This window comes from Molothrus ater, chromosome 1, assembly GCF_012460135.2.
Source record: "Molothrus ater isolate BHLD 08-10-18 breed brown headed cowbird chromosome 1, BPBGC_Mater_1.1, whole genome shotgun sequence".
Taxonomy (NCBI): domain Eukaryota; kingdom Metazoa; phylum Chordata; class Aves; order Passeriformes; family Icteridae; genus Molothrus; species Molothrus ater.
Genome location: NC_050478.2, coordinates 36,441,764 through 36,460,745, shown reverse-complemented (window position 1 = coordinate 36,460,745; position 18,982 = coordinate 36,441,764). Strand labels below are relative to the sequence as shown.

Genomic DNA, 18,982 nt, shown 5'->3' with positions numbered 1-18,982 from the left:
TCATATTTATGAACACAGATCTTGAAGTAAACTGCCAGGTGCAGGGTTGCCTACCATTGCCAATTTGTTGTATGTTGTGTTAGAAGAAGGGAGACTAACTTGTTTCTGTATATTCTAGAAGAATAAACACTTGGATTTAATCAGAATTTAAGATAAAAGCCATTGATTATGAAACTGTTCTGTTAACAGTGTGAATGAATGTTCATGTTTTTAGTTAGTCTGCACCTAATATTGCTGTCTGCCTTATGCTGTGCATTAGGAAGTATTATATGACTGGAAAACCTAAATATACTTTTGCTTTTCCTTTTATGTTTAGGGCATGCATGAACTTCTAGCTCCCATTGTCTTTATCCTACATTGTGACCACCAGGCTTTTTCACATGCCAGTGAAGCTGCACAACCAAGGCAAGCATTGTGTTTTATTTGTATAAAAAGCGTCTTTCTTTAAAAAATAAGTTGGCTGAACTATAGCTTATAAATATGTGCTCCATAATTCTTTGTTTATAATTCATAAATTAATATCAGAAATCATTGCATCTTTGTGCTTTGATGGGAATGTCCTTATTTCATCTTTCCTACTGCAGCTTCTGAGATTTAGACACTGGCCTCATCACAGACACTGGCTGGTGAAAAAATAGGGAGACAAGAAATCTAAGGAAAACCTTAATCTCAAAGCTGACATACTTACCTGTGGTTCTACCTCATCCTTATTGCCAGAAGTTGTTTTGTTTTTTGTCACTGCAGAGAGTAGACAGATCAGCGAGCTCCACTCATAGAGTAGACATCTTAGCACCAACTCTCTTTCCTCATATCTTAAAAGGGGAAATAATCATTGAAGACAAATTGTTGGGATTGATATTTCTTTCATCACCTGCAGTGTTGTAGTTGTGATATCCAACTATTCTTTGACTGGGGAGTAATATTATGTTTACCTATTGATCCTCCATCTCATTCAAAAGTGTGTATGTGTGTATGCATGCAGTCATACTCATACATATAAAATATTGCATCACATGGTTGTCTGCTTTTATTCTTGCCCCATATGTAAGGCTTTTGCTTTAATTAAAAAAGAAAAAGAAACCCGTTTCATTCTTGTGATATTTAGGACATTTTGTTTGGTTTTTTGCACACTGGAGTCCAGCAGTGAATAAAAACTAATTTAATTATGTGTGCAATATCATATAACCTCTGTAGGTACCCCGCAACATTACTGCCCAAAGGGAGTTAAGCATTAAGATGATTATCTACAAGTGTGTGTTTTTATTCAATGTCTGTCCTTAGATATCCTAAAATTACCTAGAAGATGCTCTTCCGTGCTAAACAACTTAAAATAACCATGTGTTATGTACAGCATTCTGTTCCATCCCCACTGAAAAAGTAGAGCTAAGCAGCAAAGTAGATGGAAAAGAGGTGCTGTCACTGATTAATTGCTGTTAAAGTACAATAAAAATACAGGCTATTAAAACAAAATAAATTAATGTTTTGATACTGCATATTTGACCAGTAACCTTTTTTTTTTTGTTTAGGATAAACAGTGATAGATTGTGCAGCAATCAATTATTCTAGATCAAGCATATTCAAATAATACATTGTGACATTCAGTAATTTGTTATTTGGAATAATTAGATGGTTACTTCATTGTAGTGCAGACAAGGCAGCTAATTTGTTTTTGATCTTTATAAAAAGGAAAGACTTCATTTGTTCAATGGAGTTGCTCTTTTTAATTAAAAAGGCTAGTTTTCTCATTTGCACTTTATATGAAAGTTGGCTGATAAATACATAATACTACATGGAGAACGCTGACCAAAAATAAACATTCACATTTGGATTGTTCACTGTTGCCTTTTGCAGTGAGGAAATGAAAGTTCTTTTGAATCCTGAATATCTGGAACATGATGCCTAGTAAGTTTTAACAAGTTTCTTTACATTTAATTTGCTCCTATTTGTAATTGACACCATTATTTAACACCAAGTTTCTGGGTTGTTCCCTTTCAGTGCAATGTTCACACGTCTTATGAAAACAGCAGAACATTGGTTTTCAACTTTTGAACATGACAGTCAGAAGGTAAATATTGCTTTAAAATTTACTTACTGTGCTTTTAAGCAAATGTGATTTTAATATGATTGATGTTCTTTAAAGCTAGCTAGACATCTCTTAACTTGATTGAAGCAGTCTCAAACAAGTTTACAGTCTTTAAAGGTTCTTCAGAATTTGGTCATAAGCACTTGTGAAATGTCTTCAGGTGAGAGTTTCCATCTGTTGAAAGATCACGTGGTAATCAAAAGCCAAGTGTACAGACACAGATTTTTCTGTACATAAGTGATGTCCTTGCATAGCATTTGAAAGAGTGCCTGTCATAGGCACTTCTGTGTGCCAAAAACCCGTGCAAATGTTACTTTAAATAAATGCCTGTAGGTAAAGTATTAAGGCATGAATTATTTTCAGCTGTTCACAAACAATTTGCTTTGAAACCAAAACTTTACCCATAGACTGTCTGTCAAATGTCAGGGTGTATCTTTCCTTGACATAATCACTCCATTTCCTTCATTTTTTTTCTTAACCTTAGGATATTCAAACAGAGGAAATGTCTGTGCCTTCAGATCTCTGGTGTATCTGCATGGACACTATTGACTTTAGTATGTTGCTGCTTTCATAAAAAAGCTTTTGTAGTGTTCTAAGTTTAGTTCTAGAGAGCCCTCCTTTGCAGGGACCTTCTAGAGACCATCTAGTCCTTGCCTGAATTTTTTCATTCATGGCAGAAAGGACAATTTGCTCAGTCAGTTGTTCAAGATTTCCTTTGGCAACTTCTTTTCTTGTCTCTTTCCATCTTCATGTTTCTCTTTTAGTTTTAATTCAGGAAAATTATTTGTGTGATGGAGCGTATGTGTGGAGGCTGTAGCAAAATATTATTAACAGTGTTATGGGTATTGCCAAGACTTTCAGTGTATTATATCCTAAAAGAGTTGGTGTCCCAGCTTAGTTTCAGTTTGATTCACTTCACTATTTTTCACATGGAACATGGGGAGAATATCTAGAGTTAACAAAAATTTCATGAGAATTCAGTTGGTTATGGATGTCCATATGTGTGCACCTAAACCTATAGTTGCAAACTGTAATTAGGGAGTACTGGTTTGAATGGTGGTTTTGTCAATCCAATGAAGTAAAAGTTGTTCACTGAAGACTCATTTAAAACTCATCTATTTCCTTTAAATATTTAAAATATTATATATTTTATCAGATATGGAGCATTGGTGTCTTAGCCTAAACTATCTACAGTTATAAATTATTTGGATTTTTATATAATTTCAGTAGCTAGGGATAAAGCATATGAGATACAAATTTTATGAAGTTACTACATAGGCACTTTTATTTCAATAACAAGGCTATGAGATATGTTTCTCTGAGTGTAGCTTTTCAAAATTCAGTGTGTTCAAATGTATTTGTTCCTGTTTCTGTGACAGAGGTGGTAAAGTCTGAGGTTGAATTTTATTCCAGAAAATAAAAAGGTCTGCCTACAGATTTGCAGTGCTTGGGTAGAAGGTGAAAGTTTACATTGCCCTTTGCAGTCCTTTCATGGCATAAAAAATTAACAGAGCAAAGTGAATGGATTAATATCTAGTTGTTTGTTTTTGTTCTTTGCAAACATGTATAATCTTTAATAATCCTTTCTTGTACATATGCCTTTTACAATCGTGACTTTGAGGGTTAGCTACATAGTAAAGTGTGAATCTTCACAAAGGAAGCAATGAAAGCATGTGCTCTGAGAGACATGTTACATTTTACAGCCTCTAACAGTTGTTTCCATTACTCCCAATTGCCATTAGAGGAGCTTCTCCAGCTACTCCATTCCCTAGTGGTTAATGAGAGAAATCTGTCCTCAGTTTATACTTGTACTATGTCCTAGCCTCTCTTTACTGCTGTAGCATTTGTTTCCTAAATGCATGAATATATAAATTGTATTAGTATCGACTACCAGTCATTCCAGTTCGTGTTGTGGTAGGTAATGTTTTGTGACAGCACTTGGTGACTCTGTTCCTAATACTTTGCTGAAGTTTTCAGCTGCATTTCACTGGTATTCATATTTAAACTGTTCTTAGGGGTGAATCTGGTGCTCTCCTATAAACAATACAGCACATTCTGAGCCATCTCTCATTTTTTCTTTCTATGGTGAACCACATTCTTTTAGTATTGAACATTTATTTTTCATAGATGTTAGTAATAGATGACTAAACACATGCACTCAAATCTTTTTGCAAGACCTGAAGGCTCACAAAAAGAAAATGTGTGTTTTCTCTCACATGGCAGATAATAATGTAGTGAGTATGTGCAGGAGCACAATATTGTGTTGTCCACTTGGCTTAGGCACAAGCGCTGTGAGTCATTTCTAGTTAAACATTTTGGCGGCTTAGTTTTATTAGTTTATTTGAGCATCTTTCTGCTTGGGCTGTTTGTTTCACACCAGCTATGTGATTTTTGGAGCAATTTCAACTGACTAGAGGTATTGTCATTTTCTCAACCAAATTGCATGAGAGGAGAAAACAGACATGACTTTGTTGCACTCTAGTCTTCCACCGAGCTTCTTGGTGGAGTACACGGAATCAGGAGGCATGGACAGGCAAGGCTGAGTTATTGGCTGCAGCTGCTGCCTCACAGATTCTGTCATGCCTTGAAGATTTCTGTTAATAGGGTTAATTTCTGAGATGCTGATAAACTGCATTTTGATGGATACCATTTACTTATCTCCTGCTTTTAGAAAAGGCAAGCCAGCTTATACTATTGGATACACTTAGCCATGTTTGATAGTCAGTCAGTCTGACAGTCAGCAATGTGTCAGTGCTGCATTATGCCAAGGTGCACAAATGCTGCAACTGACAAATAACTCCAATTTTGGCACAGTGGAAGCTTGCATTAGTTTTTGATATTCACAATCTTTCCTCACTTGAGCCAGGGTTTAATAATCTGTCTTGTAATTTGTAAAGATGGCTTGAAACCCACAGACAACTAATGGTGTAAAGACTAAACTGAGTAATAGCTAGTCTTTTCATATTACAAGTTCACATAAGCAGAGGGATTCTGATGTTGAGCTTTCCACATAAGGTTTTATACCTATGATAAAGAAAAGCTTAAAAACACAGGTCTTCAGAGTCATCAGAGTTCTGAATGCATGAAGTGGTGAAGCTGAAGTCAGTTTGAATAAACCACAATAAAATTTATACCCCAGATGTGTGCCAAATGACAGAATGTGCACAGTCTACGAATACATAGAGTTACAGACTTTTATGACTGGTTTCAAAGATAAATCCATATGTTTATGAAAAAAATTAATATAGACTGACATTTAACATTAAGGCAATATTATCATATCAAGCTTTAAGAGTGGTTTTCTGTATATAAGAACACTAGTGGATACCTAAAATATTTTCAATATTTTGCACTCTTGAATATGATCAAGAAAATAGTGAAATGGATCTGAAATTATGGGTATATCCATACAATGCAGAAATAAAATTAGGAGTACAAAGAATGCTGCCCAGCTTGGTCAGAAAGAATTTACTAGAATAATTTTTAAAATAAAGTAGGAGAAATACCTTTCTTAATGTACCTGCAGCTGTGAAGAACTTCGGTATTTAACTAAGTAACAGCATTGCCTATTGGCCTCTAAGACACTAGATGTTTTATTTTAAATTCCTGTTTGTTAGAATAGCAAAGATTTTGAATAAATAAAAGCTATGTCAGTGAGCTTTATTTGACAGTCTGAGGGAGCTTTTGTCAAGTGATTTGCTGGAGTATCTTAAATGAATATGTCTTGGTACCACAATAGCATGGTTAAACTACCACACTATAATAGACAGATCAGTCCCTTCGCTGCAATTGCCATAGCAAAGCAACAATTAAGCAGATTTTAAGATACAATTTATAATCAATCAGGTCCTTAAATAGAAACATATTACCTGAAATCACTGCTCAACATCCTACCATATTTTCTGCAGTACAGAAATCGAATAATTAAGAAAAGGTACATCAAGCAAACACAAAAATAGACTCTTTGGTAGACATTATTAAATGTTCACTGCCCATTTTATGTTAAACCATGTTGTAAGTGATTTTGAAATAACCAAAAGAAATTACACTGGGAATAGCTTACACAACAAAAATAAACTTTCTTTGTTATTGAATGTTAAAAATAATGCTCTTTTCATAATATTGAAACAAGTGAATTTGTATCTAAACAATGTAAAGTGCAATGAAGCCTCCTGAAATTATAAACCCTTTGAGCTGGATAGTGATTCTCTATTAATATAGTGAGCAAAAGTGTAGAAAAACAGCAGCTGTTTTTTCAAAGTGAAGCTTTTGGGTCAGAGGTCATGATGACGGATTGTGGCAAAGTCATTGCAAAATTCTTCTCTTCTTCTGTTCCAATTTTCCCTGTTTTATAACCTTAACATTGTTCCTAACAGATACTTTCGCCATTTCCCTGCCCTCCTGTCTTTCTCTTGATACGTTTGACTTGTCCTTTTTTGGTTTTGCTTCTCCTTTTTATATGTTTCTTATTCAGTGCAGTTCATTACTTGCTACATTTCTTTCTAGCATTCTGTCTCTTTTTCAATAATACTTCACTGTTTTGCAAGAAGAATGAATTTAATGCAGTTCATGTTCAAAAATGCTAATACTCCACTGGTTTTCACTTGAGGTGTGTTGTGCTGTAGCTCATGGCATAGTTTGCACAGCCCTCAGGTCCAACCAACTGCTGTCTCATTGTTCTATTTCTTTTTTCCTTTAGAAGTTTCTGATGCTTTATCAAAGCTGTGTAGATTTTAAGGTAAAGCCACCAGATTTTCTGTGCTAGGGAAGCCTGTTTAGAAAGGATTGTTTCAAAATAAGTTACTTCCTATTTGGTATGCAATTTATTGTCCTCTGAGGGCATATATTCTCTACTGAGTTACCATTCATCTGCTTTATTCTGGACTGACTCAGACTGCTGATATTAAAGCTAAAATAAAGCTGTCAACACTTTGTCAGAGCATGAAAAGTAAAGCATGCACGTAAAAATTGATGTGCAGAATGACGGGCACTCCTTGGCACTCCTGGGAGAGGGAATCCCACAATACCTTCCACAGAAGTGGATGCTTGAGATTCCTCTTCTGCTGTAAAAGAAATGAGTTATTACTATGTTTATTTGGAAGCCAGTATTTGCAACAAATGAAATCTCCTGCACACAATCCCTTTAGATGGTAAGGCTTCATGGTTTTTTCTTTTTTTCACCCTGTTATCTGTGTCTGCAGGAGAAAGATGTGATGGTGACACCTATGCCCTTTGCAAGGCCACAGGACTTGGGGCCATCTATTGCTATTGTAGCAAAAGTAAATCAAATTCAGGATCATCTGCTGAAGAAACATGATATTGAGCTGTACATGCATCTGAACCGACTGGAAATTGCTCCACAGATTTATGGACTGTAAGTGTTTGCAAATCATTATTTCATTTAATTCCTTGGGGCTTTTGCTTCACTATATTAGAAATTTTTTCCCTTAAATTTTGGATTAGAGGAATGGGACTAAAAAGTACTTATCTCTTAGAACTTACTTGTTTTGCAGCATTACAGTAAAAGCCACCCTACTGCTGCAGCTGTGACACTGGCATTTCCAGTGCAGATAAAGTCCATTCAGCTGCATATTAGAAACCCTGATGAAGAAGACTCCTGTACTTTCTGAATCAAGTACAGAGTCTGCTTGGAGTTCTCCTGTAAGAATACATGGGATAATAGGACATAAAAAACTATTAGCATGAGTCGTTTGTTTACTTATCACCAGTTTAACATCAGTGAACTTTTCCCTATTGTGTATGGGGGTTTGGATGTTGGTAATACAGGGCCAGTGGTATGTTAAGAGTAAAGGCACAGGTATAATAAATTGTGTGTGTCTACAGAGTCAGCCCAAGTATTCCCTTTTCCATGAAGCTGCTTCATATCCAGTCAGTTGATTGTGTATTGAATACCCCCGTTCCAGGGGGGATAGTTGGGCCAGGTGTGACTTTGGATGTGGCCTTATCTATGTGTTTGTGCAGCACTGAATCCAAAATATTTATAGCTGCTGTAGTCAGTCTGGCTCAACACAGAGTGTGCTATTTGTGTGAACCATGAGTAATGGTGAAATGACCATGGTTTTGAAGAAGAATTTTGCTTTCATTGTCTGGGATTCTAGAAATTTGATTCATTTTGATCATTCCTTAAGGAGTTGCAAGCCATATATGCCTTTGCAGGGACAGAGAAAATTACACTTTTTAATTTTTTTTGCAGTGATTTAAAGTAAGATTGATTTTGCCTTAAATGAAAACAAAAAAAAAGTTATAGGTGTGACTTTCCAAATGCAGTTGTGGATTGTAACAACTCAATAGAAAATAAAGAAAGGGAAGGAAAAGGTGACTGTGTAAATGTCAGGCCATAACTGCAATACTTAACACTAAAGTCTAATTTGATGTTACTGTAAAATGAAAAAGTGCTGCAACATAATATACTCTCAAGAGAAGAGTTGAGCTACTTATTAATAGCTTACATTAGAAGAGAAATGTAATTCTACAAATCTTACTTAAATACACTTTATAGGTATGAATTACCTATGGGGGAGGAAAACAAGCCAAGTAAACTCAAGTACTAAGAGGACAGATTGTCCTATTACAATATTTTTTGCATAATGTGTTTTCTTAATATCTTCAATATTCTGGAAGAGAAAGCAAACGTCCCTAATAAACTTCAGGGGTAGTAATGAATAAGTAGGCTGTATAAATATCAAGGAAAACAAAAATACATTGTTTCATTTATGAAGACTTATGAAAACAAAGAGAGAATAAAATAAGTTAAACTTCAGAAATTTGCAAACAGATATTTTGGGGCAAAAATAATTTGAAATGTAGGTATTCACATCAGTTTAAGATTCCGCCTTTCAGTAAGAGAAATAATTGGAAGAAAAAATTATATTTCAGCTCTAAACATAATATTATAATAACAGAAGAATGATTCAGTCTTGTGTGGCATAAATAGAACTGAATCTGAATAAAGAAATTTACAGTTAAGAGAATGAATTATGAGAGAGAGCTTTAGGCTGACTATCAGGAAAACCTTACTAACAGGGAGCTGTTAGACTGTAAAATAATATATTAAAATTAACAAAGGAAAAGCCATCAGGATGTTTTGAAAACAGGCTTTGAAAAGCTCTCAGAAATGGGTGATATCATAAAGACAGAGTCTAGATTGGTAGAAGAGGAAAGTAGGTTACCTGTGAGGTCAGATCCTTCTCTGATTCCTGATTTGATATGTACAGGAGAAAAAGAAAGGGAAAGGGGCATGACTGTGTTGTATTATTCTCACCTTTAATGATGTCTGAACTCTTCAGAGTAGTCATTTCCAGTAGTGAGCCCACTGACAGTCTGAGACACTGTATCTTTTCCTGTATTTAACATTTCTTGAACTAGAAACAGCATTTCTTAAACAACATTGTTTATCAATAATTGCTTAACCTAACCAAACTGCAGAATTCATCTGAGTTTTTTGTTAAGGTTTATTGTTTTGCTAAAGATTTACCAACCATAGATATTCATCTGTCAGCCTTGATACCACTCATAAAATATACAGATGGTAGAAGGAAGACTGGGAACTTTGCTCAAAAGATAGTATGGCATTCCTAGATCAACATGAAAGGCTTGTATTTAGTAGCAGTCTACCCTAATTTGCACAAGTTATAAAGTTCACTTACTTAAAATTTAGCATTTTATACTTTGCATCCTTCTATAACCTTCTGGGCCAACACAAAAACAATTCTTTGCATTTTTATACAGTTGATTCCATCCTTTGGTGTTTTCAAATGCTTCTTTTTATTTTTCAAACACTAGCAAGACTTGTTCTTCTGGGAGGTCAGGTACCCCAGCTGGTTGTACATTTCCATGTTCAGAAACTGTCCTTTACAATAAAATGTGATTATACACTTTGTGAAATCATGCTTACCTGTTTACAAGACCAAGGCATTTCAGTATGTGTGGTACAACTCATTAATTTTGGTTGCTGCCCTGTTTTGAAGTTTTAGCTCAAAGCAGTAGATCTCCTTCTCTTCCAGAGTGCAGCAGTGAACAGACTTCACATTCCCTAGCTGTCTCATTCCATTGCTGATGGGGGAGGGAACCCATGTAGGTACAGCAAGGTATACTGGGTCCCGGCTGTGCCATGCTTCCATGCTCTGGAAGTTCCAGTTGATGTCACAGACAGCAGCAGCCTTAGCACAGGAATTTCTGTATTTGGAAATTTTGAGACTGCACTTTCATTCACTTGCAGTCAGCACTGCTTGTCCCTCTGATAATTATTCAGCTGCTATTAATATCAGCTGAAATGGAACTAGCAATACAGAGATAAAGGGGTTTTGCCTTATCATTCCTCAGTCTTCTTTCTTTGCCTCGTCTCTAGCCTGGACCCCAAGATAATGTTTTGCAGAATAACATTGTTTCACTCTCCTGGTAGTACTGTGAATAGTCTAACCAAACTATAATAATTATCTAATCATACCTAATTTTGTACTTTGTAAAGTCAAGTACAAGAATCGCTTGAAAATAGAATGGAATTGATTACATTAATAGTTCAGTGACATACTTCCTGATAATAAACCTTTCTCTAAACAAAAAGAAAAAATTGCTAGGATTGAACATAAAGGTTGGATATTCCGAAGAGGTGACAGATTGAATATTCAGTTTAATTTTAAAATTAGAGGAGTTAACAATGATTAATGTCCTAGATTAACTGGTACTCTGATGTTAATTTCTTTGACCCTTACATCTAATTCAAGTTAAAGTACAAAATATTGCAAAATGATACTGCATTTTCCACAGTGACCAGTGTTTGCAGGGACAAATTTAGCCAGTTAGGCTCTCAGCTTGAGAAAGGACAGGGCTTGACAAAAGTCTTTATATACCTGTAGTTTAGGACATTATCTTCCATTTAAAGGAATTTGGAGTAGGCAACTTCTTTTTTTACATTTCACTGAAAAAATCAATCATTTGGAAATGTCCCACATAATATTATTACCACTTTATTTTATTTTAGGTACTGAGGGAGAACTATATTGCACCAAATTAATTTCTCATGGAACTGCATGCAATAAGTACAGCTAGATCATGTAAATATAAATATGATACAGTTGTATAGAAATAATACACAGAAAGACAATGACAAGGTATAAGGATAAAAAGCTTTATTTAAGAACAAAAATTAAATGTTGGCATATACTCACCAGCTTCTGCATCATAACACTGATGGCCGTATTATACTGGTAAAGCAAACTCTTCCTAAGCACGTATCCAGCAGACTTTAAAGCACATGCAGAAGTGAGTGTAAATATTTCGTGGTGGCCTTAGCTCAGCACTGGGCAGCGATGCCTCTGCCTCGCACTGCCGCTCTGCTCTGCGGCCATCGGTCACAGAGACACTGCCCCCTGCCCCTCCAGAGGCACTTGGGCTGCCACTGCCCCGGCTCTTCAGCAGGAAAGCCCTCCTCAGGAAGCTAATGAAGAAATACAAAACAAAAGAGAAGGGTGCAAACTAAGTTGCAGGGAACCAGGCGCGAGTGTAGATCTGAAGGTAGTGTTGGAAAGGTCATGTGACGGTGAAGTCAACAGCAGATGTGCTGCTCCACTATTACTATTCTTACTTGCTTTGCTGTGAGCACTGCTGTGGGGCATCCACCTGTTTTAGTTTCTCACCCGTGCCATTATGGTACCAGGCAGTATTCTTTTGCGTAATCAGATTGGTCTCTGGAGGGAGAATTTAAAGGATTTTACTTGTATAGTAAAGGAACATAAATCATATTCATTGTATCCAAAAAAAAAAATAATCCTTCTAGTTATCTTAAAATAAGAAATCTTTATGATCTACAGAAAAAGTAGGTCAAAGATCAGTATTGCTAAGGAGAACTTCTCAGATCATGCAGGGTGCCTGAGTTTATTTTGGATTCTCACACCAAAAGAAAATGAGATAATATATGACACGGTTCAAAACCATTGCATTTCTTCTGTAGCTTTTAATCCAGTGTCATCAATCAGTTGGACAGCAATTACAATGAAAGCAACTTGGAGGTATTGTGCACGTAGTAGAGGAACCACCAAAATCTAGCCTTGCTATTAAAAGGCAAGTATCTGGCAGTGAGTATCTAGAAATGAGTAAGACTAAGTAAATACAAAGTCTCTGAACAAAGCAGTAATTCTCATTTGAATGTTCAGGACAAATGAATAGTGAACTTAGTGTCTGGAACTGCTGTTGATTTCCAGTACTTATTTTCTGTTTGACTTAAACAAAGCATTATATATAAAACAGATTTTAATGGACTATAAATCGCAGCTTGTCTCTCAGTAGACCACTTGTTGAGGATTTAGTGCCAGATGACCAGGCCTTTCTAAGAAATGTTGATGTCCACTGTTAGTCCCACAAATTACAAGATACATTCCACTGGATTTTGGGGACTGACTCAGGCATCGGAAGACATTACTATGAATTCTGTCTTGCATAATGAAAAAAGTACTGTAAGAGGAAACCTTTCTAAACCTTAGCTGACAGAAGGAAACATCTGAAGGTATTTTAGGAAGCTACCATGTATTTTGATGGAAACAGGGATTGCCTCAGCTACTGCTGCCATACCAATTGTACTGCAATGGTTTTCTAATTCAAATTATTTCCTCTTTGCAAAAAAGCATGGACAATTCTTGAAGATCAGGGTAGGTATTGTACCTCACGCAGCGAGCAAATCCTGTTTAACTCTAAAAGGTGCTTTTATTCTGTTTTGAAGTAAGGCTACTCACACTTTTGTGCTCTTAAATGATAGATATCTATTCCTCGTTGCTGAGTTCCTCAAAAAGCTTTCTAGTTCATTGATTGAAAAAATGTGTATTTCATTTTGTGCTGATTCTTGTCATGTATTAAGTTAAAAATTACAGTATGATGAACTTGTGATTTTGTCCTTTTCCCAACTGTCAAAAATAGTATTTTAGTTTTACCTCTGACTTTAAGATTTTAATATGTAAATACTGTACAAGACCACTCTATAAACAGAATGAAGGATTGGTTGAGGTGTCAAAAGTGTTTGTCAGAGTTTTACTCTCCTGCTGCATAATTATGTGCTGAGATGATAATGAGCAGTGCTGGATGTCTGTGAGGATGGAATGCAGATTTGTCGTTTTGATGCTCCTTGATGCAGGTGATGTGCTTCCCATATGAAGTACAGGGAGTTATCTTTATCTGGGAAGGAAACAAGCAAGAAAGCTTCCATTTTGACTTTTGTTGCATACCCTGAAAAGAAAAAACCTAGTAGCATTAAACATAAATTGGCTTAGAGACCACTAATATGAATAGAATTACTATCTTCTTAAATCTGTGATGATTTTAGTAGGAATCTAGACAGGTACTTGGAAGGCTATCTTTGTCCTTTTTTGGTTTTTGTTTTTTGGGGTTTTTTTGGGGGGTTTTGTTTTTTGGTTTTTTTGGGGGGTTTTTTTTGGTTTTTTTTGTTGTTGTTGTTGTTGGTTTTGTTTTGTTTTTTTTTACTTATGTAGACAGTAGTTGTTGACTATAAAAGCGGAACAATGTCTAGAGAAGTTCTACTCCACTAAGGAATTTAAGGTTCCATATATCAAGTATTTACCTCTCTTTTATGTTCTTTATACTTAAATCACATCAGCTGTTCAGATTAACCAGGTACTGTTTAATTCAGTGCACCATTTTGTTTCTTTCAACGACATGGAACTTAGTCTAGAAAACTCATCTTGGAAATTGATACAAAAAAGGCAATAAGTAGGTCAAGTAACTGTTGCAGAAAGTAATTATCTCAGCATATGCCTAAAAACGAAACTGTGCTAACATGCCCATGCTGACATGATGTTAGGAGGCAAAATACAGCACTTTGGACTTAAGCATTTGCTAGTAACCGAGACATTTCCTGTAGAATCCAGTCCTGTGGATAATTCGTGTTTTGGCTAACCAGTGCTCCATCCTCACTACTTATTCTTACTGAGTCTGTATGAATCAAGTTGGTATGGGCATGCAATCACATGTGACTAGCAACTCCTTAATTTTCCTGTGAAGACAGACCTTCAGAAATTATAATGAAGTACTGAAGAGAACCGTGTGCACCATCCAGCAGGGAAAGATCATCCTGTCATCAGTCCTTTAGACAAAAGTCAATGTTGTCTGAAGGCTAATACAAGCATCTCAAAATCTTTTGTGTCATCTTGATGCACTTAAAAAGAGCCACACAAAGCAGACCCTCTGCTACAATCCAAGACCAATGGTAAGGGATAGTAAGCACAATTTAATGAGTAAATTGTAAAATTTAGAAGTTATACCAAACTGGGATCTAGTGGGTAATGCAGCTAAGAAAATTTTGTTTGAAATCTTTAAACAGATCACCATGAAATACTTAAATGCATAATGTTGGCCTGTTGGAAGCAGAGGTAATCTCATTAAAAAACCCTAAGGTTTTAATACTTAGTCATTATTCCATGTCAGAACAAACTAGGCCATTTTGGATTTTTCTAGGTGGGGAGAAGGATGACAAGGAATTGCATTTGAGAAAAAAGCAATTGGTCATGAACTGCCTTAAGGTGTGGGATGTCAACTTTAGGGATAGCACAGTCTTCAGTCTGAGTTTCCCTTAGCCTAGGACATGTTAATCATCTGTCTCTTCAGGGTCATTTTTATCTGATTTCTTCATTTTAGCAGAAAATTATATCCTGAAACCACAATTCATCACTAATGAAAATGTTGTTGAAAATTAGTGAAATAGTAATTCTGTAGGAATATGGCCAGTCTGCATTTTCTCTAAAAGCATCTGATTGCCCAGTAGAATGCAGTTAATTGGGAGTATATTGCAGTATATAGTGTCAGCATCGGGAAGAATGCTTCCTTTTTGGGTTTTCTCCGCACCAAAGTAATAATTCACCAGGTAGTCAAGTCACTGCTTCCACTTCAGATACCAAGATTAGTTCTTGGATAGCCATTTCTACCCTTATAGACAGTGCTCTCCCTGCCCTTCAGCCTAACCAGATGTTACAAATTGAGGTGAGGGGATTGGGCGAGGGAGGGGGAAAAGGTGGGGAATCCTACAGACGACCTATATAATTCCCCTTACATGTTCTGAATTTCCTCTGGCAGTTGTTTTATTGGGAGTTCTCAAGTTAGAAAGATTCATAACAGAGTTGGAAGTCCATGCAACAGTGAAAGATCCTGCCCTGAAAATAATGCAACAGTCTGTCCTAATTTTTAAAATGGGTGAGCTGGATAGTAGTTTTCCATGACCTTGTGAACCTCTTTCCAACATCTTGTTAGAGTCGTAGAAGCCTCATCAATAAAAAAAAATCTTGTTCCAAATAGGTGCATGCCTTGAGTATCTTTTCTGATTCTGATGTGGTTTTGAGCAAGAATTTTTAAAAGTACCCTATGAAATATTAAAGCAAGCCATCCATATCCGAAGAATAAAATCCATTAACGCAGGTCACAGGAATAGATTGCTCAAGAGTAGTGCTGTTAATTAGGGTGCACAATTTTGTGTAACTTTTGCATATTGTATGAATTCACAATATTTTAGTCTTGGTAAAGCATGAAAAATTATGTTTGAGAAACATTTCTAAGAACAGAATTATTTCACTGAAGTAAAGCTGTAAAAATGAGGATAATATTTCATCACGCCTCATACTGAAAATAATAGCAAGAGGCCCTAAAGGGTTAAGGTACATAACTTAGCAGGAAGACTCCACAGATTTTGGCAAGAAGAGAAAAATCTGTGCACAGCATTGCAAAATGGAATTGTCTAGTGAAAAAGAACAATAGCAGACAAGAGTAGGAGCTTTTTTCCAATAGAAATTTTGAAATCAATGAACGAGTCATACTTGAATCTCTACAGTAAGCCAAGGGTGCTACCCTTCTATATTCTTTCCCTGAAAACACTCAGCACAGCATTTGCACCTTGGTATTAACTGCCAGTGATGACTCCCTTGAACTTCCAGATAGCACTGTTTCTAAGGAAAAATGGCCATGGATGCACCTAGACTTTGTTGTTCACTATGGAATGTATTGATAGCAGAACAGCAATTCTTCCCAAATTTCAGAGAAGCAAAATGACATCACCCAATATAACATCAGCTTGAGAAGTCCATGAGAGAGCACTGCCTTTCATAGACCTTTATACTGTCTTCTGTCACTTTTAATGATTTGCTTTTCTTTACTTCTTTTCACCTTATTTGAAATTAGGACCGTGGTTAGCATACTTCCTTTGATTACCTTTTATACCCTTTTTTGTCTGAAAAAGTGTCCAATACAATGATCTTTGAATGCCACAGAAGGAATATCTTTTATTTGTGGTATTGAGAAAGGGGTGAGAGAAAAGAAATTCCATTTTTTTCTGGTTTTTAAGTTCGCAATATAATATAATGCAGAAAATATGAGATAATGAAACTCCTGCAGCTTCTGACTGCTTGTTACTCCTACCAGTAATGCTACCAGGCTTTTATTCACAGAAGTGGAGACGTTAGCAAAAAATATTTTCGTACTTTGGATAAATCTATACACATACCCACATGTGCAGTGTAGCAGCAGAACTGTGTAACATGTTGTATATTATGAAATACCTTTACAGTGTTTAACTCAAAATTCCACACATCTAAATGAAGTCCTTAGTTGTATACAGCACACACAGTGAATGTCGTGTGAGCTGTTAGAGTCTAAGATTGGGCCTTGCAGTTTATTCTATTTCTAGCAAGCACATTTAGGAATGACATGCAAAATCAGAAATATCAAGTTCAGGGGTTTTTTTACTAATGGAAATACAGCTGGTTAGAAGTATATGGGACATTTTGAATCAAAGAATTCTCATTGTCTTACTTATCTATGAGAGAAATCACAAAAGAGTAATGTCAACAGAAGAAAACAGTCCTTGCAGAAAACTTACAGCATAATAGCATGCTTAATATCTAGAAACATTAATGATGATGGTTATATTTGTATAGACTGAGCAGTAGAAAAAATAATGGCATCTTTGACTTTAGCATTCATATATTAGTATTAATGGTTTGACATGCTACTTATTGAAAAGCTGTTTAAAATAATCGAAATAGATTCAATTCTCTTTTTTCTTACTTCAATAATTGTAATCAGAAAAACCTTTTTAATGGTGTAATCCCAAATCCAGCTGAAGTACGTAGTTATACATCCTTCTTTAATGTACGTCTGAGCTCTGGGGCTCTCATGCTGAAACACATTCTCTGATTTATCTTCTGTCTAAACTGTTTCTTACATTATGACTCTGTGCTGCAGCCTTTGATATTCCCTGTGACATCATGAGACAGCTGTGTTACATTGTGTTTAAGCAGTACTAAACCTTTAAACTTTAAACGAATATTTTTCTTCTCAGAGGTATAAATAGAATATGTAATAAGCATCTGTGGGATATGCAATTAATGTCATTTGTGAGGAAAGGCCTTCATGATGCACTTGGGTTTTGGCACTCTTAAATTATGAGCTCTTTACTACACTCATGGGATAAATTCCATATCCCCCAGATGCTTATTATGTATCTTCAATCTCCCTTAATTCCTATTAGCTGGATTAGTAGTTGTTGTGATGTTGAGGTTTATGGTAATTTAACTGGGGTGGTTCTCAGTGATCAATAAATAAACTTCAAAAGTTTAGTAATTTTTATTTTCTAGCAATTCCAGTGTGTATAGCTGTAACAGTTTACATTAAGTGCTAGTTGGATATACCAAAAACTTTGGTCATCTGTACATATTGGTTTTATCCATTACCTAAATTTAAAAAAAACAAGCAAATTTATAAAAGCAAAAAATTTCAGTAGGAAAAGATGAGTTGAGTTGCAATGTTGTGGTGTGACTAATATTACCTTCAACACCGACAAATGTTAAAAAAAATAGTTTACATAGAGAAAAAATATTTTTTGCTAAATGACGATATTATTAATGTTCTAGTCACAGTCATTATCTGGAGAGTTTGTCAAACTGGTACAGAATGGCCTAGATTAGTTGTCAACTCAGGAGCAAATAAGATTTTTAAAAGACTCAATAAAGTCCAGTGATTAATTGCTATATATTCTGATTCATGCCTATCCCATTTTATCTAATTTAATAAAAGTCTAAAATGATGATTAATCCTTTCACATCAGCAGTTGCTGGTACATCCATTACATGTCCAATCTGAATTCCTCTGCCAAGGAGTTAACTACTATTTTGAACTTGGTGTGAAAAATATCATTATAAATTTCATTAACCTGATCATCAAATTTAAAAAAGTCAACTCGTAAAATCCATTACTACATATCATGCATCGAAGATTAAAAACTGGTCCTTAGTGGGCAGGAATAGCCAGGATTTAATTCCCACAGCATATGTTTAAAGTGCTCATATGACATTATTGTATCTGTAATTATCAGAATTTTATGTTTATTAACCCAAGTGAATTAAGAATCTTGTTTTGCCTAGAATTTAGCATGCATGTTAAATTGACCATTAATTCAGAGCTTATCAATGTATATTTATTTACCACAAATGCAAAGATACTTGTGTAAGATATTGTAATCCTTTAGCTTTTAGAGGATTGCCTTCCTTTAATTTTTTCCTTCTCGAACACAATAATTTATTTTTTCAGTGCTTTCTGTTGGGTGTCTTGGTGTGAATCCCCATGGGTGACAGTAGTATAAATTTTACTTCTAGTGGTGCTTCTGTGGGAAATTTGGAGTATTTCAAGTTAGCACTATGTCTCAACCTATAAGCTCTCTAACTATAACTGTGTCTTCCTCTGCACTTAGGTGGTTTTTCCCATCCATGGTTAATTCTGAGAGACAGCTCTCCATGCTGTATGGTAAATGTGCCTCAGCCCAGAAATACTCACAAAGCCTTGCAGATTCAGGGTGGGTTTTTTATTTATTTTTGGGAGTCTTGCTTAAGTTGG

The 18,982-nt window shown here is 35.6% G+C and overlaps 1 protein-coding gene across 6 annotated transcripts in view; it reads left to right on the top strand.

Moving 5' to 3' along the window:
• The window catches only part of TBC1D5 (TBC1 domain family member 5), a 318,136-nt gene that overhangs the window by 189,160 nt on the left and 109,994 nt on the right, over nt 1-18,982 (top strand). For all 6 annotated transcript variants that reach the window (XM_054514222.1, XM_036401348.2, XM_036401369.2 and 3 more), the window contains 4 exons: nt 317-405; nt 1,852-1,902; nt 1,996-2,065; nt 7,285-7,457. In XM_054514222.1, coding sequence (XP_054370197.1) covers nt 317-405; nt 1,852-1,902; nt 1,996-2,065; nt 7,285-7,457 — 383 coding nt within the window. The remainder of the gene's footprint in view (nt 1-316; nt 406-1,851; nt 1,903-1,995; nt 2,066-7,284; nt 7,458-18,982) is intronic.